The 26,718-nt window shown below is 35.3% G+C and overlaps 1 protein-coding gene across 3 annotated transcripts in view; it reads left to right on the forward strand.

Moving 5' to 3' along the window:
• The window catches only part of LOC106109455 (RNA-binding protein Musashi homolog Rbp6), a 228,009-nt gene that overhangs the window by 85,596 nt on the left and 115,695 nt on the right, over positions 1–26,718 (forward strand). For 2 of the 3 annotated variants that reach the window (XM_013290962.1, XM_013290965.1), the window contains exon 4: positions 19,254–19,346. In XM_013290962.1, the coding sequence (XP_013146416.1) occupies positions 19,254–19,346 (93 nt within the window). Of the gene's footprint in view, positions 1–12,870; positions 13,073–19,253; positions 19,347–26,718 lie in introns of those variants that run through there. The other variant, XM_013290963.1, reaches the window with a different exon arrangement.

Raw genomic sequence — 26,718 nt, forward strand, 5'->3', positions numbered from 1 at the left:
GCCGTCGGCCGTGTGGCGCCGTCGAGTCGCTCTACGATCTCCGCTCACGGCCTTCGCTAAAAACAACAAACAGATTAATCGACCTGCTCATGCGAAAGCCCTGAGTGTGAATCTCGGCCGTTTCTATTTCCTTTGGACTAAACCGATACGTCGGACTACGACCGTAATGTTATTTCATTTTTATTTACGTTTCTAATGCGATTAGACAAACGTCGCTAAGTTTAGAGCTAGAAATAAAATTGTACGATCGCATGTAACTGTGATATTAACCGAACAATTTAGGTTTATGTACTTTTTAGAAGTTCTGTCAGTAGATATAATCGGTAGACAGTTAGTATATCATTTTTAAATTTGAGCGTAAAATTACTAACAAGATTTACGAACAAAAAATAAAAATCAACTTAACAATTTTTAAATCTAGAAATAAAAATAAATTTAATGGGTGTTTGTAGTACAAACTAATAATCGTATTAAATTATGAAATTTTAAAAGGTTGTCTGTAAACAGATATATTTGCGTGTTACAAAAATAATACAAATAAATTACTTTCCGGAAAATATCTTTTTGTATCGTTGTTTTAAGAAACAAGAAAGCCAGCAATAACTTCAGTAAGGTACAGTTTTATAGTTAAGTGAAGGCGACCTGTAGCTGTTGCTTTGTTTTGTATACGTTCATACACATAAAAACTTGTGCAGCGTTTGTTTACCATTGGTTCTGTACTATTTAAAACTTTAAACTTATTTCTAATTTAAAATTAAATTAACTTGCGCTTAAAATCTATACGGTTAATTGTGTATTTCTTTATGTAAAATTGATTGTAAAATAAAAACACCCCTTCTTTATGCATTTTAAAATTTAAAAGGTATTATTTTAAGAAAAAAATATTTTTACTTTAAAATTTCACAATGAGTGTTAAAAATAATAAAATGATAATAAGAAAAATATTTTAACAGGTAAATAAATTTAAATATAATTTAATCGATAGATTATTGTTCGAAGTAATAATAGGAATTAATGCTCGAACGCAGGTAAATTCGTTGTATAAAAATGCAGAGCTTTAATACTTGTTTTGCGTGACTCCTCACAAAAAGTCAATCAAAAACAAACGCGGCATATCTTTCATTTGTTTTGTGTTAGTCACAGCCCGTTTAATAGATGTTTTCGACTGGAAACTGATTACACCAAATTTATTACCTTAATTACATTTACGAAAATGTAATTTATTGTTTGAAATATTGCTTATTATAATACTTTTCATTTGATAAGGAGAAATGAGTATTTTAAACTTAAATGAAAAAAAAGGTCTATACGAAACTACTCATAAAAATGTAAAGTTAAAATTAATCTTAGATTTAATTTTATTAAATAAATTGAATGAGAAAAGTGTGAATTCATTATACTTTACTAATAATACTAAATTAATGTTAGTTTGCACCAAAACAAACGTGTAGCGGTAGATTTAGTGTCTTAACTGAACTTTTTTGCACCTAGCTGGCACCTAACCGGTCTAACTTCTGAAACGCAGTCGAAAATTTTGGTTCAATTTGTTCTAAGTGGCTGTAAATATTGAAACTTAGAACAAAAGTAAAATGTATGTTCTTTCTCAGTAAAACAGCAATTCCAAGCAGATATCAGTTATTTAAAATTAAACCTAAATATCGTAAATTACGTTTTCATTTGAAACTAACAGAAATATTTAAATAGTAAAAATATAAATTATCAATCACATTTTTAACATAGAAAAAATCTGGTAGCAAATCCTTTCTGTACTTTTTTTAACTTTATCCCCGACGCCACACATTTTTTTTATTTAGCGTTTTGACTTTGTTAACGTTATTTTGCGATGGTCATCTCTGATTTTAACAACAATGAAAACTTTGTCGTAACACGTCAAACGCGTGCGATATCGTAGCGGATACATTTTCACAAGTCGTAGAAGTACCCGGTAATACGAAGTATCGCCTACGCAACAATACAAAGTAATTTATTTGCGATAAATCCCATGTATTTTTTATTACTTCGCAATCTTTTAAGTGGGATGATTGAAAATATTGACTCATTAAAAGCTTAAAAACTCTTTATTCTTTTGCGACATGATCTGGTAATATTATTCTAATTTATTTCGATTATTAAAATGTTTGTGTTCATTACCTATTCGTTTATGACTATCAATCGGTATCTTTTTCTAAATGGATCTACGACTCATAAGGTAAGTTAAGGTAAGTGGTGATAGAATTTAACTCAAAAAGTTTTTTTTACAGTTCTACAATATTTATTATACAGTCGACACAATTGCTTCGAATTGTACACATGTATTAACAAGATTGAATCCTCTTTTAGCAATAAACAATAATAGCTTCTAAAACATTTATGGATGTAATACTGAAAAAGCTTTCGAAATCTGCACTAATTATTTTGTTTGATTGAAATGAAATAACTCAAAAACTACTGAGTCGATTTAAAAAAATCTTTCACCATTAAAAAGCTACGTTGTCAGAGAGTAACATAGGCTATGTTTTTTATTATTTTATATTTCCTCGCGGGCGAAAACTAGTCGATGATAAAAGATAGCAATAGATTATCGGTTTGTCAGAAATTTAGTGACGCTAACAGCAATACGATGTTCTTGTCTGTAGCACAGAGTAAACATGGTTAATGATCGAGGAGCGGCAATGATGATAGATGAAATTCGAATGTCTCACGCACAGCTCAGTCGGCTGTGATTTTGGTCGCTATGATATATTACATCCCTTGGGTCCGATTTCAACAATTTTGTATTTCGATATATCTTAGTAAACCAATACGCAACTGTTTTGCTGTACTCGTTATATTTAAAGTTAAGTAATCAAACGATTAAATTATCGAATTTGCAGTCATTCGATCACCGCCTTTACATTTGTCATGCCAGTACTCAAAATTATTAATTGGCGGAATTTTTAATCGATCAAAAATTAACAATAATTTCGCGCCGTTAAATACATAACGCAGTTAAAGTATGTAATATATTAAACAATTTATGTAGCATTGTCTTAAAGCGATTGCTATCAAATTGTCAATATTTAATTAAAGTGAACAAGAGCATCGTTGCTTCAAGTTGTTTGAGGATGTAATAGTGGTTGTTCTTGTTGTAATTACTTGTAGTTTGTTTAGAAGCTTATTATTACAGCTTGCCTGCTGCTTCCCTCGGGAGGCAAGGGTTGTGGTTCGCCTTATTAATTCACGTCTCTTCATACCAGAATTACTCTAAGCTAGTATCTTCATAATATACCGATTAACACTTTCATATATTCAAAATAGTAATTTAAAATTATCTGCCTCACTGATAGTAATGGTTACTATGTTTCTCTGAGTGTAGGTTAGGTTATTTTTTTAATGGTTAGTCAAAAGTTGTACTTTAAGATGGTAAATAAATTCTTATTTCTTCGCTTCGCTTCCAACTAAAAAAAGTTAACGCCGTTTTTCACAGCTTCATTTAAAGTTTTGTAATTTCTTCTAGACGGCTATTGTCTTCAATTTATAACAATTTATTTTTTTAATAGAAAAAGATGAAGTTACAAATTTTACGATAACTTATTAAAAAGATACTTAATTGTTAATGGTAATGTAGAAAAATATATTAAATGGAAAAAAATAAAACCACGATTTAAAATACTGGGTTATAAATATTTTGCTTCTAATGTGTGCGTAATGTAACATGTTACAAGGTGAGCCTTACCGTGTAACATGTTACATTATGTCGTAACACATCATCTGTACTTTTTACACTTAACACAACGTACTATACAATCAGTACCCAGCTCTACAATAACCATTCAGTTTAAATAAATCTAAGATATATTTAAATAAACTGTTTAAAATTGCTTTGACATTTTAGGGCAAGTACCTACAAGATAATATTTCACATTTTGCCGTAATTAAATTTTGAAGAAATTTCATCAAAAATTCCAAACGTCGGCGACCTGAAATTTCATTTAAGGGCATATTTGTTTGATACTTAACTTTGTAAGTAGGCATAGAAACATAGCGGAGCTTTATGGGACAACCAAAACTATGGCGATGTAATTTATGAATAAAAACAACCATTGTTCTCCCCAACGTAGGGCTCGCTCCCCCACCGTAATGGAAGGGTTATCGAGCATTGTCCGCTATCGCGCTACTGCGGGTATACCGACATTATATGATTGCTGATAATCATGTTTTCATTACAAAAACATGTCGTAGATTTCTTTTTAAAAGATATCATGCAGTACTGGCCCAATTTGCTTTTTGATGTTTTTTTAATTCTAAGAAACATTGCGATTGCATTTTGTTGCTCGGATTATTATTTTAACATTAAAAACTTATTTTGTAGCAAAATACTATTTAAAATTTAAACTGCAAATTCCATTAACACATATTAAAGTCATATCACAGTCGAACGCCGGCAACTCCGAACTCCAAACTTTCATACTTATGTAGTTTCAATACTTGCTGTTGTAAAACTTCCTCTATGATCATAGCGCATTAATTGCTAACCGTCGGCAAGAGAAAAGCCCAATAAGACGCTGTGTTAAGTTTGAATGCGTAGATTTACGATGTACCCCTTTATTAAATAGGTATTAAACCCACAGATAGAGTGCTTTACACTTATTTTTACAACTTTTTAATATTTCTCTATTAATGTATTAATACAAATGTGCAGAAATTACGTTGAGCAGTGGACGACCTATGGCTGACAATGATTATGATGATGCAAAAATAACTGTTACTTTTTACTTCATTTATAATTTTAATTCTTGCTAATTGGCTATTTTACAACAAAATCCTAATAAATGTAGGGATATATTACTTCCTCTCCTTATAGTCTAAAATTTGCGGTAACGATAGATGTATAACTATAAATATTAGAACGCGTTTGAACCGTTATCCTTTCAGGCGCAAATTTTCTTATTAATACGTTAATTTAGCTGTGGCGTAGGAGAGACGGCGGTCGTGTGTTTTGTTTTGCACTTACAAAGAGCAATCGATTTTAAAGCTCGCTGGATTGAAAATTATATGAGGAGCCTTAGAGAGTTGAGGGGGAACGCGGGCGCGGGGTTCGTGAGCCGCCAATGCGCTTGTCTTTCGGTTCAGTGGGCTTTCTTTAAATTGGCGACGGCTTCGCCGCTGGCCGCTCCGCTTATTGCATCTCCCGCCCGCAGCGCGACGTCCACGATATTGCCTCCGATCGACCTTTAAGCAAATAGAATTTCCAACTCTGTAAATAGGATGGCTTTATAGGTAAAACTTCGGCGTGTCCTCGCGTCGTTAACGAAAAAAAAGGTATAAATTCAATTTTTATCGACTATATTCCAACTCATCGATTACAATCACCCGCGGGTCTTTCACTTACCTGCTTAAATAGAATAGTTTTTGCACAAATTTGTGCGTGATGAAGCTAAATCCTTCAGCCTTTCGTCGGGAAATGGTTTCGTTTTTGAGCTTTAGAAGTCCTTTATTCATATTCGTGTTTAGCTTGGTAAGGTCGTTCGTCACGGATAATAGAATACAGCGTTATGTGGTTCTTATTGTGACGAGTAAACGCCAAAAATGTTGCGTGCCGCGGGGATTTACATCATGGGACCTATCAAATAATAACGAGGTCGATCTGCTCCGACGATGCGCCGTTATCATGTCCTAATCTATTCGGAGGCATTCATGGATGGTCTTTTGTATTTTTATATCAATACAACATTGTTGAACGAGTACTTATTAGAATGATATATGGAATAAAATGGAGTGTTTGGTGTTAATTTAAAAACACGAGTCGGTATCGTTGGAAACCAATAACATGCCTATATCATGAAAATGGTTAAATTAATAGGTGCAAAGCTCCCAGCATTGGTTGTTGTGTACGAGCGGCGGGATGCTCGGCCGGCGGCTGTAAGCCTATTGTCGTCAGCTCGAGAGGTATCACGAATTCTGCTCACGATCTGTTTCACGGTTTATTGTAATTTACAAAACTGACGGAGGTTTTGTTCGTTTCTTTCCACACAATTTATTTAGACGTTTTCAGTATTGCTGAAAGAGGTTCATCGGATTTCAAGATACGGTTTACAGATGAATTTTTATATATGCGATTTCAATAATTTGTCCGTAAACATTTGCTTGTTTTTACAGATTATTTAAAAACAAAAAAGTAGTTGAACTGTAATTATGTTATTAGCCATTGATGATCCCAAATATGTACATTAAACAGTATAAAATGGCTTTACTTAAACTGACAAATAAAATAATGATAAACTCAATTATATATATTAAATCACTTTTTGAAACAATAATGACGGTCAAAATAACGGGGTCAATTAAATTTCAAGAGGCATTACCGTCCAACACGTATTAATAATCGTGAATAACGAATAAATTAAATACTCTGTACATGAGATCCATACCTGTTACAGCAATGTAGTACAAAATACGATCGTTTAACACTTAAAATCAAAACCACAATTCTGAAAGGTAAAACCAAAATGTAATTATTTTCAACAAGTGCCATTGTAGGTAATTTCATTCAGGACTAAAAATAAATTAATCGAAATGAATGATTTTTTATTTATAATGTAACAAAACTATGAGTAACAGTACGTTTAAATGGCCGACACAACAACTTTTAGGATATAATATTCATGAAAGTTTGTCAAGAAACATGTATGTTTTTAAAAAAAATAATCTAACGTCGGGTCAGATATCTTCGTTTGACTATAATACAAAAAAAGAACAACTAAATTATAATGTTTGAAGTCGGCTGTCAAAATTCCGGTATGTTACAAAGTATCTTTCTTTTGTTTTCGAGTGTGAGTGTATAAGCCGTCGGAGTTAGATCGGTACAGTCATATCAATCACTATTGCTGTGAGGCGGCCCGATCCCTTGGCACTTGGCCTAGATCCGAAATTACACAAATTTACGTAGTGGGTCTAACCGGTCGCGTTAGGCAGGCGCAGGGATTAGGCGCTCACGAGGAGCTTAACATCGGATACATGGAGCTCCAATACCACGCCTAACTGATGCCGAAACTATGCCTTACAATACATTCTTTTCCAATTAACCAACAGAAATCCGAATCGTATATACTTTGATCTGTTAACTATTAATTCTGAAAGTTGTTTCACCATTAGAAAGCTACACTATCACTGAGAAACATAAGCTACATTTTGCATCAACGGGAAGGGTATGGATATGACAGGGAAGACACTAGACATATATTCTTTGCTACCCGGGCGTAGCTAGAGCGGTTCGTTAGTAGTTAACATTTCTGTGAAAAAGATGCAATGAAAACTTAAATGTATTACAAGATAATAAAGTTAAATTAAATTTAAAGATGTAAGGTTGAATTTCGATAACTCAACGATCACTAAGTCTTTAATAGATAAGTTAATAAGTATAAAAGTTTCAATAAACTCGCTTTAGCTCGTCAATGTTGAAAGCCATCAAAAGTGACTGTCTACTTTAGTGAAAGTTACAACTAAGAGGGATTTATGTTAGACTCACGCTTCTCTTAAAGGATTATATAAATATCATATTGACATCATACTTTGACGAACTTTGTCTAACTTTAAATAACAGAGGGTAACCTTTACAAAATTGATTTATTTTCAATTTATACTGTTAAATACAGTAACAGGTTCCATGAAAAGTTTCAGTCTACCTATCGATTCGTAGAAGTTATAACATTGTTATTTTATTTACTGACTCAAAATATCTGTCAATATAACTTTATGTGATGTGATTACTAGTTTCCGCCCGCGACACCGTCCGCGTAGTATTAAAAAAACAAAAGCAAGTAGCCTATGTGATCTTCCAGACTATCATCTAGATATTTGCCAAATTTTATCAAGATCCGTTCAGCACTTTAGGCTACAAAGTCTAATCAACATCCACCCATCCATCCATCCATCCATCCATCCATCCTTCCATCCATCCATCCATCCTTCCATCCATCCATCCATCCATCCATCCATCCATCCATCCATCCATCCACCCATCCATCTAAACTTTCTCATTTATAATATTAGTGAGATGTGATTATTCTCCCTTGTCTTGAAACGCTTACGTCATCTTACGGAAATAATGACACATATTCAAATCTCGTGTTCTACGCACAATGAACGAAAAGCGCTACGTTTGCGAGATGTACTTCATAATCTTGAACAAACATGTAAACGAAAACATTGTTGTAATGTTACGAAAATAATACTCAAAACTCGTATAATTCTGTCAATATTTCCCGACGAGATCGTTGTACAACTAAACATGCGTAATACCCTTTCATTTATAACTCCCGTCGCGGTTCTTGATATAGGCTCGCTCTTAATTCCGACTTAATTAGTGTCACGCAAGTTCCGTAATCCTAGGCTCGAGAATCGTACGACCGTTCTTAAAATGGAGATTAGTGCGGCGAATATCTCGAACTACGCTATCCGCTTGTTCATTTACTTACTACTACACTATTTTGTCCATACGAAAAATGTTTTTAACTAAAGTTGACTTATAAAATTTTTGATGCTTTTGGAACATAAATTTCTCCTGATTTTACGAAATGTTGATATCGTACATTAGTAGTAAATAAACTATGCAAAAATAAATCCACTATAAATTAGAAGCCCTGTCGTAGAAGATGCGTAGAGGCTTTGTAGGCTTTGCCTACGTTGATTATCCTTTTGATAAACTACTTCAATGTTTGCAATATAAAAATAGATTACTTTAACTTTTAATTCATTTGAACAAACCTATCACTGTACATAAATTAGTTTTGTTCTGTTTCACTTTAAAAACCACAATCGGTAACATTTTTTGTAGTTTTGCTTTGGTAAAGCACGTATTTTCCGCGCTCGACCCCAATATATCAACACAAAGAGTCGCCAGCGACTAAGAATTCCAAAAGAAGTGAACATAAATACACTATTTTGTGTACAGAACTCCTTCCGCGGTCGCGTATAACGGATGTGTAGGAAAACGCTTGCATACTGAGTAGGCGTGCCTAAAAGACACTGCGGACTTTTGTCTACCTACAGTGGATTACACGAAACTTTAGCGTGCCACCTAAATCTGTGACATACGATTAGGACCGACCAATGCATTATATTGCGGCTTTTGAATTTATTTGCGGGCATCTATAAAATAAATATTTGTTATAGTTATTTGAAATTGGAAATAGCTGATACAAATTTTTGTTTCATTACGGAAGATAAAAATAACGTCAAAGTAATCCAGCTCCTTGTCTAATTAAAATTTTTAATAATTATAATCCATAACGTCGAACGTCGTCGAAAATTATTTCAGTATTGCCCCTCGTCGTGTCAGTCGACAAATTAGTTAACGTAACACGGATTTATTCGTGTCAATTTACGAGCGATTTTATTTTTAACGAGACATCAAACATTATCGGCAGCTACGCTAGAAGTTGCTCAAGCGCCTGTTTACAAATAAGAAACATCGGGTGGACGAGTACGTAATAAATTTTATAACGCGCCATCGATTCTGATTCGAATGTAATAATAATATATCGATTGGAATATTGGAATGTTACAGTTCGCTCGGAGCGCGTCCTAAAATAGATCCTCATCAAAGACGAGCAGGTTTGCATCGGTAAATCCATTTCAACGTGGCTTGTTCGCGTTATAAATTGTATGTTTCAATATGCGAGTTTTGTTTGTACGTCAACCGCGCCGTGACCTGTCTCTATCTCGCGTCGCGTCGTATTCGTTTGCGTTTTCTATTACCGTGTCCGAGAAACTATTAGGCCAGCTAGATGGACATCGTAATTTGATTTTGTACACATTCGCTGAATTAGAGGAAAACTAATAGGTTGTGCAAACAAAGACGCGTAACAAAGTTCTATAATGCAAACTGATGGTAATTGCAAACTAATTGAACTAATGTTTGTTTAGAAAGTAAGCTTCCTTCGACAAATGTACCTACAGTTAACGTTACGATGATAACGATATAGTTAAATTTAAAGTATTGTGATCCAATTTGTCTGGAAAATGGTTACTTGTGACCTAATGCAATAGAAGCTTAAAATATGTCTACTAAATATCAGGTGACTTCTTTGCTGACTTGGCTGCCTTCTTTTTACAATTGAAATTACTCTGAAGGGTCAACATTTATTAATGAATATTTCTATTAGCAACCTTTTTAACAATCACTCCGCTAACTACTTGGGTATGATAATTCGAGTCAGATTGCATTTGATGAAACGTGGCGCGAGCCGGGGCCCGCTGAGCACTCTAGACGACCGCACTGCATAGATTTGCATTTTACGGTTTTGATACGTGAGCGAATATTCAGTGCGGTGTCGGCGTAGGTATCTTTTCAATTCGACGCGGCGGGCGCCGAGTGCCGCTCGAGGGCGCTCGAGTGGCGGCGCGTGCTCGAGTGCCGGCCACGATGCGCCTGCGCAACGCACTCGCCCGCCTCCCGACCCTCCGCCCTACTGCACCTCACCCTACCTCCGCCCGCCCCAGCCCACCTCCGCCCGCACCGCGCGCTACGCCGGAAGGTTATTACAATTAACTGCAACCCCGACTTAAGCCTCAATTTGGCACTAGCAACAACGTCGCCAAACAAGAAAAATCTTTTTGCAAAAATAATGGTTTCATTTTTTAAAAGTTTTACTCCGCTTAAAATAATTTTAATTGTGCATGATTTTTTTGCGCAACGACATAGTATTTTCGTAATGGTTTTAACGTGAATTTATAAACCTTAAAAATGTTGCTTCGCTGGTAAAAAAACGAATGTAAATACTTAAGTAATTTCAATGTTCATATTCCCATATTAGAAAAAATGTTACCCAGTAGTAAACTGCGATTGACTGTAACTTTTAGATGTTAAAATTGCTTGAAAAATATTAAATTTAAAAACGAATTTTTTGATTTCTATTTTGAACCGGACTATGAAGTGCTCGAGATAAAACAAGCTCAAAGTAAAACGAATTCTAAAGAGTGTTACAGAAGACAAATAATTGAATACATAGCTAAAATTGTAGATATTTCGTTAGTCGTTGCTATGCTGTTGCTGTCGGAACCCTAGTTAGCGCAAGTACTAGAGTATTTAACTAGCTTTATGTCGTGCCACTCATAAAAATCCATTCGTCTGTCTTTCACGATGCCATTCCACTGCTCTTTTATTCAATCCACAAAAAGCAATAGAGATTTTTAAACTCTATTCAAAGTTGTATCTGTCTATTCATTTCCATTTGTACCTATTATTTTAAATTTAGTCGATTCATTCATACATTTTTAATACACTAGCTTAATGGTAATAAAATCGAACCCTAATGACTTTATTGTTACTAGCTTTCAACCCATAATAAATTGTTTAATTATACTAGAAAGTAAAAAAAAAAACAAGTAAATAGCGCACAACTGTTATACGATTGTCGATTGTTTCGCAGCCAATTTAACTGTTTAGTTGCACAATTAAAAATCGAGTGGTGTGCGCACTTCCATATAAGCTCATAGGAATCAAAGCCAGACTTAAAAGTTATGCGATAGTTTAGTCAAAGACGTGCGCCTGCTCTTAACATTATTTGCTTTTTTTGTTGGTTCATCATTCATTTTTTCTACATCGAATATTTGATTTAAAATCGAACATGAAAAAGTTTGGTTCTAAAATTACTTCCGTGTGAGTCCTGAATACTAAATCACTCGAATGAACCGTGATCAAACACATACGTAGTATGTGGAACAGGACCAAATCTGTCATATAGGGGAGCAAGAACAAAAGTATTCCAGGCCATTCATCTGTCTGTATGAAATCATATCACCGACTTATGCGAACAATTAAGGGAGCCGATGACATCTAACGTTCCCGTATACTTTTTCTTTTATTAACTCCATAGATTTCTTTGTAGATTCTTGGGGGCACAAATTTCGACATTTAATTAGTTTAATCCTACTTCCTCATATTAAAAATCAATATTAGCATTACCCCATGGTATCAATATACAGGGTGATTCTTTATCAACTAATTTGTGGAGTTAGAAGACCACAATAACTATCACTTAAGCGCACAGTATGTTGGCGATTTTCTATAGTTTTAAAGTTATTGCTTTTCACAAAAAAATCCTCTAACTCCACAAAATCACTCCGTTAAGAATCAACCTGTATATGCATATCATTATTCGATTACAGTATTCAATTCTAAATATATGTTAAAAAGAGGGAAGAATGGGATTTATTCTCATACGATTTTTAATATTAAAAATCTAAGAAGATTACAATGCCGTTATCATGAAAGTAAATGTTCAATTTTATTTCCGTCTCATTTATTTAATAACATTTGATGTGATAGAATAAAATATAACAAAATTAAAAAAGTCAAATGTTGTTTAATAATATTACTTAACTCCAATGCTAAAGAAAGTTATAGTAGCATAAATACATCTACATACATTTTGTTACGCGATATGTTAATTATTGAATCAAATTTGAAATTCCATTTGCACTTGAATCCGACGCAAAGGATATAATTAACACATTTCAAAGTTACGTCGGAGAAACAGAACATTTTCGCAAGTACTACGTGAGTAAGTACATACCTTTTGTATAATTAAACTGCGGGCAAACCCAGTTTAAGTTTAATCCTATAGCCTCTTGACACCGCACTCTCCCGCCCGGAGGGGAGCTTATTTTGTTCGTCAACACTATCGACCGATGTGGAGACGAAAACGTTCAACCCTCGCTACAAGTGGCACACTAAATTCAACTATTACACGTACGTGGGATGGCTCATTTTGCATTGTCTTCGCATAAAGCCGTCGTTTCCTTTTAGTAGGGATTCGGGAAAAAAATACGGCTACGAGGCATATAGAGTTCAGTGAGACGGCAATCATTCATAGGGATTGCATGTTTTGTACGCAGTCTCCGTCATAGGCGACACTTGTTTCTGTAGTTTGTATTTATTTACACTACGCGAATAGCGCCATACATTTTCTAGTACCTGTTTGTAAGAGATCAAAAGTCTTTAGAGACGCTAAGAAGTTGTGGAGTGATGTAAGATATTTTTTTAGTACGGCAAATATTTGTATAGCTAATGGTTAAGAGAAAAAGGATGGTAAGTATTGTTAAAGGGTGAGTCTTATATTGTGCTCTCTTTTCATGCAGTATTTCTTTTATATTTATATTTGACTTTATAATAGTTAACACCATAAGGCATTTGTTTTAGGGTAATAATATTAAAATAATACTTTATTAACTAGCACAATATTTATTACGTTAATGTATTATGTTGAACAAAAAATTTTAATTTATCTTAAGAGTTTTGTCTAAAAAAAATAATTGTTATCAAAATGTTAAAAAAATCTAGTAATCGTTGTTTTTGAGGGTAATTAGGTCACAATAGCATACAAATGAGAGTTGTATATAAATATTTAAAAATATGCTTGTACATGTAATTACAATGTATTGAAACTGGAGTCCGTTTGAAATATGTCCGGTTGTCCGGTCCCTCGGGGTATAAATGAAGGCTCTTAGCAACCCCGCGACGGCTTACAACATTTAGATCCTTATTACGCATTCTCGACATTTGCTTAATGTATGAAAATTTGAAAGAACGAACCATGTTGATGGCACTCGAAACAAAATAATTGCTACGGTCGCGCGGTCCCGGATTCGGCCTCCGCATTCATTATTCACTTTTTATTTCGCCCTCCCCTCGGCTTATAATTTGGCTCGAAACATAAAATCAAGTTTTATTTGATTACGCGTAGCAAAAAGTAAAACTCGAAATATATCTTTTATCTTTCACTTTTAATAGGATATAATTTTTTACATTAAGAATAAGACTTTGAAAACTTTTTCACAGCACTACTAATTTATATTTTTTGGCTAAGTAATATTTAAACATTTTCTCATCTTTGAATTATAATCTCGGGTAATTTTCCCTACACTAGTAATTTTTGGTATCTGTCTTCATATTTTGAAACAAAGGCGTCGCAGTCAATCTTAACAATAGGCTAGGCTGTGTAGAGTCGCAGTGTTTTTGCATTTAGTAAGAAGGGGAGTAAGTGACACAGCATCTCGACGTCTCGCTTTCATCCACTCGCTGGGTGCCATCGCACAAAAGAATCGTGCACAAAGATGTGTACATATACCTACTAATGTTGAACCCTTATATGGAGTCATTCCGATGTTTCGAATGGCTTTCGATGACAAGTGCACCAAGCCATTTCTCTTTTTAGACGGCTAAATGTGCCTATTGTTTTGTGAGCGCTCGTATAACCATTCCTGAAGTATGTTCACATCTGGCTAGATTTTATATACTTTCTAAATTGTTACATTTTCGTACGACGCTTATTTGTTAATCTACGTTAAACATGACATGCCACACTAATTATAGATTTGTTAAGTATTTTGTTCTTAAACGTGAAATTAATAGGTCAAAAATAATGCGCACAATTATACAACCGTATTAATTGATCATCATGTACGTGTTCGGAGCATCTTTAAATTTTTCGTGGACTTATAAACACATCTATCACGCGTTATTTATTCAACTCACGATGTAATTCAGAAAAGTTTGTTCATTTACATGCATTCCCACTTTTTTACTTCGTTTCTTCTCGTTTGTGTTCGCTTTATCGGGTATTGAATGAAAACGTACGGTAATTCGCTATGAATTTTTATTCACACTCTCGTCGTATAATAACGTTGTATGTACGATAGGATTAAGTAGCTCCTTCAATCATATTTCCTTTCATCTCAGACGTCTATAGAAACGCAACTGCAGCAGCGAGATAACTCGACCGGAGCGGTCTCTTATAAAATGAGTGAAGCGCTCGTCAGCGATTTACATGTCTCAATATATTAAGTCATTCCGACTTTGATATAACAATACTCGGGCGAGCCAACGCCAGTTATTCTCGGAATTATCTAGTGTACAGCGCAACAGACAGCGTGCATCAGAACGAGATAGAGATTAATACTGTGCAAGTGTTGGTGAAGCCGAGAAGCAATAATGTTTCGTTAATGTCTGCCATTTAGAACGTACGCGGTTAGTGTCTTGCGTCGCCTGACGCCTCGTCGCACGCCACAGCCGACTAGGTACTTATTCCACGTCGCATCTTAGTCTCGTAGCGAGCTAACGGGACTGGCAACGTAAGCCCTGGTATCACCATTTACCATCCACGCCGTCTCCGTATTGTTACAAATTGCACAGATCTGTTGGCATGCAGCCCCTGCGAGACCTAATGACCTGTGAAGAAGATAAGGTGGTGCGACACGAGACGACGAGATCGTTCCCCTATCTTTGTAGAATATTCATTGCACTTTCGTCGCACACTGAGCATATTCCCGTTCTATTTTGGAAATTATTTAAGCACTGAAGTGTATATTAGTGCTTTTTAACTATTTAAGCAAAGTTAATATTAAACAATGAGGAAGCAAAGTAATTCATATTTAATTTTTAATAAGATCAAGTTTTAGTCTCTCTCAATGAATCATAATTCAATTTACAATTTCTTTACATTTTTAATCTTCCTAAACCGAAATAATATATCATATTGTGAAATAATAATGAAAAAGTAGTTACTTCAAAGAGCGTATTTGTTCGGAAAGACAAAGAGCAGGCGCGTAAACCAGAGAGTGCGGCCGGTGCCGGCGAAATGAAATGCTGTGTCAGCGTTCAGCGTCGTGGACGACCTTTGTGTGCCTCGTGCCATGTTCCTCCTAAATGATTGCCTCTGTGTAAAAATTGATTAATATTGTTTCCTACCTAATGCGAAGCACCCTTTTTTATTTTAAAATACCTGACCTTAGAAAATTGAGCTTTCGAAATATGTATGTACATACAACGAAAGTTGTTTATAATACTAGTGTCTTGTATTGACATATTTTTTTGGAGCTGTGTTATTGTTTGGGCTGTGCTCAAAAACATAATCGATATGTTCTACCAATTATAACATGATAACTTTTGTATTAAACTAGATATAACTAAACTTGACTCTAGTGCATCTAAAATGATTACAAGTGGATGGTATTTTTTTAATTAATAAATCCCGAATACGAATATGTTCGTTTGTGTTCATAATATTTGACAATTATTAATGCACGCGTACATTCGACATTCGAGATATTGTGTTTGGCAATTTAACTAAATTGTAAATTCAAACTGACAAAATGTAGCGCGGTTTCATTTTTCCGGCTGTGGAATTGTATCGCTTTATGTCGTTCTCGCGTCGCTCTGGTCCACGTGGAAAATTTAAAAAATTCAACGACGTCACATGTAGCTTGGCGGCGGAGTATTATGAATTGAGTTAGAGTAAGTTGCGGGCGTGTTTGTCGCGTAAAGGGACACGGCGGCCGCTGCGCTGCGCCGGACTCCCGCGTAATTGATGTGTGTCGCTTTTTGTTGAGCTGCGGCCGTTCGCTGTTTGCTTTCGGCCGCGGTCAAGTTAGGCTAAATTAAATTGTTGTATTTTTCACAGCGAAATGGCTACGAGGAATAACAGGGCGCTGTTAACGAGAGGACGGATAATGTCGTTTATCCGCGTGATGGACGCCGCTCGTGTTTATGGCCATACATTTAAAATTTTTGAATCATGAGCCACTATGGCGCTCAATTTTATTGCTCCTTGTTTATTGCGACGCGTAATTGGTTTGGTTTATAATAAAATATTGTAACAAGGAATTGGATATTTGAAAATATTTACTTTATTATAAAAAAAATATTCATTTATAATACGTGGCACAAAGCTATAAAAGTTCAAAGCGATTAAAGCCACATAACTATTTACAAGAACAAGACATTACTTACATATACAAATCTAAGTTAATAATTTTCTTTTCCGTGGAAAATCTTTTAGTTATAATAATATAAATAAGAATAAAGTAGTTAATGTTATAATCGATATTCATTCATGTTGTTAAAGGCAACTGATATCAGGCGCGGTAATTAATTCAAACAATCGCTGCTAGTGAGTTCCAATTTAGAGCGAAGCAAAAATTGTATATGCGGTGAATAATAATTTTCCCTACGGAATGTACTGCGTTGTCCACATTTAAGGTAATTGCGAACAGTTTCGGCTGACGCGGCCGCCGGCTGACCTGACACTCGCTCCCACGGGACCACCCTTTACAATCCCATTAATGAATGCCTCTTATTAAATTTTTATTTATTTTCCCCATATTGTTAGCTGTAATAAAATTCATTAACGAGCCGGAATGATTTATGTTTAACTGACTCGACTGTTTATTATTAATTACGTTTAAAACATTTTGCTGAACGAGCAATTGAGGATTCGTTGCAATTTTCTGTTTAAAGTTAAGAGAAACTAGGAGCTCGCTTAATTGGTGAGTTTTAATGAGGTGTAACGTACAAAGTTTAAGAGCTGAATGACACCACGATTTAAAAAGACGTGATAGAGGGAGCGGAGCTGGGCAATGTTGGCTCAAGATCCACGGAGCAAGGTTGGCTCGAGTAGGGGGAGGGCGCCACTTGGACACGTAGCGCCCCTCTCGGCATGCCCCTTATTCATCATTTACGTATATTTTGAGTGTGATTTCGTTTGGGATCGTCGCTGTACTTCGGACCCACTTACTCACTTATATTACTTACATTAGACTTACGAATCTTGCTTTATTCAATTTTCGCCGAAGATATTATCTTTTACCACTCATAGTAATGGGGTTTGCTCGCTAAAACGTAATTATATTTTCTCGGGTCTATCTACTGATCGAAAATTTTCAATTCCAAGTAAAAACATAATGAAATGATTCTGTAATACGTACACAAAATGAAGATAATGTTATAAATATGAATTATTTTTCTGGACAAATAATCTATGTCCTTAAAAATTTTAAAACAAATTTTTAGTAATTCTATGAACAAAAAGTTGTTTCATATTGTAAGTTATAAATTAAAAATAAAACCTAATCTTCTTAACATTAAAATTAGGGTAGAGAATAATTTCAAGACAAAATATATTTGACGGGTTTTTTCAAAGATCTTTTGTGCTAAGAGATAAAGCTTCGATATACCCTTTTCTTACATCTATTTGAGTCGTAACTGCTGAGTTGTATCTGCTAATTACTATATAGAACTTCGTCTATGTCGCTAAAGGGGAAATCCCCCAGCTTCGACGACCATTGTCTACTTATCCCGTATTTTTTTTTTATATCGTTACGTCTCATAGATATTCAAGAACGTGTAGAACAGTGCCTTTGAGATTAGACTTACTATGTTGACATTATTATATTTTTTTGTCAAACGTCTTGGCTCCAATTGTTCGATACGTTCAATGTTAATTAAATTTTAATATGATATTTTCCAGTTTTGATATTAGTAATAGTCTTTTAATATTTCTTAGAATATTATGGTACTAAAATAGCATTTTGTATCGATGCGTACAGTTGAGGGCTTATCACGAATATTGGTGAGAACGCTTTCATAATATATCGACAGAATTCGTATTAAATTTCTGTAGTGGTCCAACCGTAATGTTCAAAAACAAATCTAACACATATACCCTTTTAAAATCATATTCAAGGAAAACATTTAATAATGAAATAAATCTTGTAGTTTTAATTTATACAACGTGAAATACATAGTCAGGAATATTTTTATAAAAGCAATAAGATAGTGGTAGTTACCTTTAGAATAATTGCTTAGGTAATATTCTTTCTTTGAAAGATATCCGTCGGTAACCTCTGTGCGAGGACGGTGGCATGCATAATGTATTAACAGTAATTATTCTTACATTTCGACCGCTCTTGGTTCCTTCTATTGTAATAATTTTTACGTTAGAAGCTATTAGGCATAATCTTTATTTAATTCATCATAATATTATTCTTTTAACGTGATTAATGTCAGTTACAAGACAAAGATTTTGTTTATATCGTATCTAAAAGGAAATAGAAACGGGTATATCTACTTCTACGACGTATTAATTTCAAATCAATCAGTGGTGCGACAAATTTATCTGGCCTGTAAAAGTACAATTTAACAACAGTTCGTAGATAATATCAAAAGGTGTTACTAGATTCATGTCGGACTGTAGATGTGCTGTAAGATTTTATATAGTAAATTTTCATTACCTTAATACATTTTTATATTTTCTGCGAGACCTTACAGTGATTTCAGCACCATTAACACTAGGCCAGATAAATTTGTAGGACTATTTTGACTTTATTATTGTCAAAGACGTTTTCCTATTGTTAAAATTAACTATCGATAAAATATATGTGAAACGCCAATTACAGTTATCAAGTCACGTTAATGATGTGATTATTTTTCACAGATGGTGACCAGGACAAAGAAAATTTTTGTCGGAGGGCTCTCAGCACCCACAACGCTTGAAGATGTAAAGAATTATTTTGAACAGTTCGGACCGGTAAGTGATTCTATATATTTACTCTGTGGCGTCAACGAATAGTACATTTTATAACGGTTATTTTTAGGCGTCCTAAGTAACAAATACGTTTAAGTTTATGTACAATAATGTCGGTAAATTTTGTAGGCCAGCAACTAAAAGTCTCCATAAAATTGACCATAAATATAAAAATAAATGTTACCGTGATAAAAACATGTTACTGTCACTTAATAGCTCGTAGCGTATAAAAATTTAAGGTAAAATTTCCACAAATTAAAATACAGCGAATTAGTAACGTTAAGAGAGGTTGACGCGAGCTACGCACGAATATACAATAAAAGTTACGTTTAACATCGCATGTTGAACATTGCCATTTTAGGTCTAAGTTATATGACGTCATACGTCATTATCGAATGCGGTAAGCCGTACCAACATGCTCCACGCAACATATCAGCGCTGCGAACGTAAACCAACTTCGCCCCGAAATTTAATTTACAATAAACTTTTTTGAAATTATACAAGTACTCTGTATTTATTGTCATTTCTTATTTGATGACAATCTAACAAAAATCGCATATTTTCAATGGATACATTTTATTCCGAAAACAAACCGAGGTTTAATTGTTTACAACGGTGTCTTAAATACGATATGATATACAATTTAATTCTTAGGAAGTATTTTACAAGATGTTTTCGTATTTACAATTGTCATATTGTTAAATCTATATCGGTTTAAAGCTCTAAGTACAATTTATGGCGAGCAAGAGAACCAAGTTGAAAGGAAACTAATTACAAAATAATTGTGGACTGAAGTAGAACATGAATCACATTTTATTAATACCTAGAACTGAAATAAAGCTTTTGGTGCACCAGATGATTAATTAGAAAACAATTCCTCCAGCGAGGAGCGATATTGATTCGTTTTAGTATCAATTCATCGTCCTTTCCTTGAGTCAGATTCTAGGAGAATGCGCCTTTATTCGATAGAATAAGGTTTAATTTAGTTCGACAAAACGTCGATGCCTGTAAGTCTGCGATAACTCCGGTCTTTGTCTGGCGGTCGCGACTCAGCGCAGGTGTCTATCTACAAAAGTTTCGCAGTAATTAGCTTGGTATCTAGCGTGGATGCGGACTAAGAAAGTTTTGAGGATTCAGCATCGGCTACATTGTACCGGCCTGGGAGCCATTGTGCCGTTCAAAGTAATCGGCCACAGCCAGCCGGCCGCGACGATCAAAACCTTCATTACCTATTATGAGAGTTTAGAATAAAGCCAAGGAGTTTTTCGGAGTGAATGTGATTGATGCCGAGCGAAGGAAATATCCCGGGAGAGATAAAAGGAATTTAATGAAGAGTCTTTAAGAATAATGATTAAGGGAATGGTTATTCCTTTTGGTCGGCGGTCTAATGATGGCTTCTTTTGAATTCCCTTTTATGTCTAAGTAATACTGTGTAAGCGTAACTAATTAAATACATAAATATCGAGCTTATCGCGTAGATGGCTTACTATTAGTTTGAGCACAGCGAGTTATTAAATTAAAACATTAGATTCTCAAAACTGTAATGGACTAATCGCCGATAACGAATACTTTAGTATTATCCAGGTACAGTCATGTTCTACTTCGAAATATCAAATAGAATATTGTTTTTAAAATGTATCTGGATTCCATTGGGATATTATAAGTCGAATTCACATTTAAATGATAATGCTTGGTAGGGGAACGCGCGTGACACGAAACCAGTTCAAACGTGTAACATCACATAAGAAGCCTGAAACGTAATTCGAACGGAGATAAATAAATTAATAGTATTATTACATCCAAGAACGCTCACCGAGAATTCTGATTACAAATTAATTCAATAACATTCAAGCCGTGCACTGTGCTCCCGGCTCGGCGTCATTTCGTAAGGGTGTCACATTTTGAGCGGGTTTAATTAACAATCTAGTCGCTTTTGTTGATGCCTTCATTAGTGTATTTGTAGATAAACGTTACACGACCTCCTCGCCATCGCCACCCGACGTGTGCGTTTTCATGGACCTACAAGTAACTACAGCTTAATGTTTAGAAGTTTTGAGATATAATTTATTCCTAGCAGATGTAACCAACTAGGGTATGTATATGTCTTGATCATCATGTAGTCCACTGTCCAAAAAAACTAGTTATTAAGCGCCTGCAATTTATCCTACGACTTGCAAACTTATCATCATTGTGTTGATCGTATGTACAATAAAGTGTTTACATTAAAGTCTAGGGTACATGGTTTGTGTACTCTCGGTAGCACGCTGTCAGCACTCTCGGTCTTGGCGAGGACGTGCGTGCGGCGTGTCGGTGTGTCGGCGTGACGGCGGCCGTCGATACCGCCCGCTCCCTACGTGCGAGCTTTCCGAATGCAAACTGTCTCTGAATATCAAATGAGCCACTTAAATACTGAACACAATGACTACGCCCACCTGAAGCAAAGGCCGCGGGGACGCGTGCACGCAACGCCGCCGTAAATGAAAGCCCTTCGAGTCGGGGGCGAAGGGTGGGCGAGGTTGGCCCCGGTAACGATTTCCTTCAGATAATGGAGAGTTTTCTGATGAAAGCTGCTCGACGGTGCCCTTTCAAGGATTTAGGAAACGTCGGATTTATGGCCCGAATGGTCGGCGCAAATTTTGTTCGTCACGATATAACCGTATCTAAAGCACGTTACACGAACCCACACGTGACACTATTGTAAACTATTTCGATTAAAAGAAAATTTCGGTATTGTTATAATATTCCTGCCAGAATTTTTCCATCGAATTTTGGTAAACTTTTATATGGCATGTTGAGAAAGTTTTTTAACAAAGCAATACTTGGAGTTCATAAAACATACAAATACCTTTGCGTGAAGAAACTTTGCGTCCTTTTTTAATTAAAATGCCAAAAATAAAAATATTAATGCCACAATGTAATTGAAAGTTAATTTTAGACATACTAAAGTTCCTAAACCATAAGCTACTTACAGGCCGTGATACATTTACAAACTACGCGGAGCTTTGTATTTGAAAGGCCTCATTTTAATCATTTAGGCCAAAGACAGATGAAGTATTATGTAAAATTAATATGTAAATCATACTCAAATTCATTTTGAAGCCGAATGCCGCCTGTTGGAATCAAGATGTCGACTTAAAAATTAATTAGCCGAACGACCGACGTAATCTGTAAAGCCTAAGTCGATTTACGTGAATGTTCCCTTTCATTGTTGACTTTACCGTTTTGGGACAAGGTGTGGTTTCCAACGTCGGATCACTTACGACGTTTTTCCGACTACATACGACGACGCCGGTCCCTCCGACGGGAAGCATACTGCGCCTTTCGAATTTTACCGCGTATTGCTATATTTTTTTTAATTCTGTTTTCTCATGAAAATGTATGTAGTCCTTATCTGTCTATCTTGGTACGATAAAGCGATCTTATATTCAATGTTAAGCGGACAGCTTTATTCAAGAGAATTTCATTCGGAATGTTTAAGTGAAAATGTCTTTATCGCGAAAATTATTTTTAGAATTACCACCGAGATAAGAATAAATATATTCTTTTTGGCTGTGAAAGACATTTTCCTAGTTTTATGATTTCGTTCCTTATTTTACTATTTGTATTAATTGTTGTTTTTTTTTTTAATTTACTCATAGTTAATATGTTCTTCTTATCCCTACACTCTACACTTGTCGAAACACATTTTCATTACTTCACCGTGTAAAATTAAAGAAGCGTTTCATCATATCTGTGCATATTACTTGATGGAAGACAGCTTGCCGTCTAACGGCAAAGTTTCCTAACCAATATAAAGTTAGCAAGGAAGCGTTCACTAAGCGTCTCACGCACTAGAGGGTGTCTTTGAGAAGTTCCGTTGCATGCTTGATTCGCTATTGTTTTAGCTGTCGAGCGAGCTCAAACTCTGACCGTTCCAGCTTCGACGATAGATACCAAGACGTGAACACTACCAAAGTTGGTCGATTACTTGGTTTTGTCAAATAATTTCACTTCACTCACATTTCACTCAGAGACTCAAAGTCGACCCTAAACTAGGAGTGACTAGGCTATTTAAAAAAACTTATATAACTTAGAATTAAAGTGTAGAACTAACGTGTTAAGTTAGTAAGTACATAAATACTAGTTCCGATGATCATTAAATAATCAAGTCCGGTCAGTAAGTCGAGCTTCGCCTCTCATCCAGTCCCGTCGTTAACTAAACATCGTTTACTGTCAGCTGCACTGTAGCTGTGACTGAGGCGGGTCCGGAATTCGGCCTCGTCGACCGTTGGGTACGATATCATCGGCCGCCGTATATCAATCAGTTGTTACAACGCTCTACGGTTGTCGTTTATCTTCGGCCGCTCTCGGATCTGTCTGTCCAGATTCGTGCATTGTTCCGGCATTAGCAAGGGCTGGAACAGTGGATGTCTGAAATGCCAGTGCGGTAGCGTAGTTGCGACGGCACATCGAGAGCTCGATAGCGTTTCCAATTTCCCGACATAAATTGCTCTAATTTGGTTATGCGCTGACGGCTGATCGAAGTCCGACCCACAGGCTGACGTTCAGGTTTTAGCTAGTATATTTTAACTGTTTAATATTTGCTAGTATATTAAAAATTCTATTTTCATATCAGTATCTACACATTTGAGTCTACAAAAACCAAGCAAAACATATCTTAGTGCTATTAAAAGTTGGAAATATGGAATACATTTACATTAAATAAAAATTTCAAAGTCGATACAGCTAATTTAAAATTAAATTGTAAGGGAGAATTTTCTAAATCGAGATTTCTTTTATTTGCATTGAAGCGTAGCGAACAGCCGTGGAGTACCAATATATTACACTAATGGCTAACTAATTACACTCTTGAACTGTTTTCAGTACCACATAATTACTCCTCAAGGAGCTTTCGAAATTTTCAGTCGTTACAACGTTCTCTATTAATAAATATATGAAAACCTTTACAATCACATATGAGTCCAACGAAGTGAAATTTAAAAAAATGCAAATGTTGATCTAAAAGCACATTTATGGAACACTAGGCCACTCTCAAAGCGGCAGAAATAAACAAAAAAAAATATTACAAAATATGTTTCCTTTGTAGAAACAATTCAGCGGACAATGAATTGAGACGCGGGTTGCGGGGACGGAAACAAATTTGTGCCCTATCGTTGTCACAGGACGGTTTATATTTCCACGAATGAAATAAAATCGGAATGCGGTGGAACAATGATGTAATAGTTTTCTCTGCGAGAGGGAAGGTGAGGGAGGTACGAGGGAGCTCCGGATAAACGTACCCCCCGGGCGAACGATTTGTATTAGCCGTCTAGTACTGTGCTCGTAATTGTCGACGCTCCGGGCTACGTCGCGATGCGTCGTGCACTTAAACACATAAGAGGAGCGAATCCGAAAAAGTAATAAGAGAATCTTCTAATCGATAACCGGTTTAACTGGTTTTTTCATTTCTAACACCATTTTATTCGCGAAATATAAATTGTTACACAAAACAACACTGAATTTCAATAAATTCCGTTGCCATACGTGATTCTACTTTATTATAACAGTCGTATATGTGCGTAGTAAGTCAGTACACTAAAATAGTCAGTTGATAGTCTGTAAAAACGTGTTCGCGCTCCGACTACCAAATCCTGTTACAATGCTGGGTTCGATGGAACGATATAAGCCGATTATTTATATGAAAAATAGGAAATCACGATAAATCTCCATAGAGAAAAACAGAGAGCGTACAATATATTTTTGTTTTACGCATTTAAAGAGGATTACGGATATCTTTCGCTCTATTGATACATCGAGTTATGTATTACTAAAAAAATATCCGAGTGTATATTTAGTACGGTTCATTTATCTCCATCTTTCAATTTTACGAGAGGATTGCCTTTGAAATGAGAAAATCAACGTAGACATTTGAATCAGCTCACAACATTGAAGCTCGAAACTTATTCAAAGCTCCTTCAGAATCGAATAAGGTTCATTTTACGCGTGTGTGAATACTCCGCCGAGACTACCCCCACACGGACTCCACTCTATAAGCTCGTAAAGCTGATTTGAGGCGAGCTAATTAATCTTCTTAATATTTCTGCATTACGGTGTTAATTAGAATATTATTTATCATTTAGACTCTTATCCGACAGAACCTTGTATCATGTTTCTATTGCTATCCATATGATTTATGGATTCCTAGTATATTTGGTACAAATGTGAAGTTTCTAAAGAATACAAAATGTACTTTAAATTTTGTTCTTAGTTAAATTATTCCTCAATAATGAATATCTCTTAAAAGTTCTGTCGAAGCGAAGGGATCTTAAATTTTTTTGGCAATTATTTATGCTAATTTTACTTTTTATTCAGAAATAAGTGGTAATATTAATGAAGATTATTTTATATACTGTTTCAATGGATTATATAGTGCGCTATTGGTCATAAGATATATTGCACGTGTGGTAATAATTAATGCTTCATACACGGTCCCTCTGAGGACAATCATATTACGTACAAGTTCTATTACGCGAGAACATGAGTAATATACGCATATAGATCTTCTGTAAATAGAATTTCGCAATTAAGATGCAAGTGTTTCTCTATTATGTTTTCAATTATATGTAGGTACTATACAAACTTAACCTTTCAACTACATTTTAATTTAAATATACGATCACGATTGTTTACCGTAACTATCGTGGATTTTCGTCAATATACAATTATGCCTTGGCTAGTAAAATGCTATTTTGACAAATAAATAAAAAAGTTAATTATATTTATGGTACATTACCACATTGACGTCAGTCAATAAGTGGCGGTCAGAGATGGAGTACATGTTTTTATTTTCATTCATTCTATGTAATTGCATTTATTTATACTTTAAGATTTGTAGAATTCTATAGTAAAAAATGCCGTTGTTAATAGTATAAGCTACGCATTACCCACTACCATATGTATGGGATGGGAAAATAACAATAGGTTAGAGCGGGCGCGGGCGGTGACAATTCAAACTGTCAAATAATTCAAGGTGCGGCACGACGTATCTCACAATCAGCTAGATCTACCGCCGCACCGAGCGCGACTCTATACCTCTTTTTTCCACAGCCATTCGGTTTCTTTATTTCTCGTTTCACCTTATAAATATAAGAGTTCGGCATCTCCGCTCGAATTCCCAAGATGAAAAGGTATTTTTCACCCACGATGTCGGTTGAGCTAAAGCGCCTCGCGCCAGCTAAACTGTATTCACTGCAAAGCTTTCCGGTATCAATGCATGAGTTATTACAACATAAATATTTATTTCCCGCAACAGAAGCGCCTTGAAACAGAACTATGTTAGCGCAAGGATAAATGATTAACTATTCGTAGGTATATTTGTACGCACCGTTGGGAAAAT

The sequence above is a fragment of the Papilio polytes genome, unplaced genomic scaffold (genome assembly GCF_000836215.1).
Source record: "Papilio polytes unplaced genomic scaffold, Ppol_1.0 DF821289.1, whole genome shotgun sequence".
NCBI lineage: Eukaryota > Metazoa > Arthropoda > Insecta > Lepidoptera > Papilionidae > Papilio > Papilio polytes.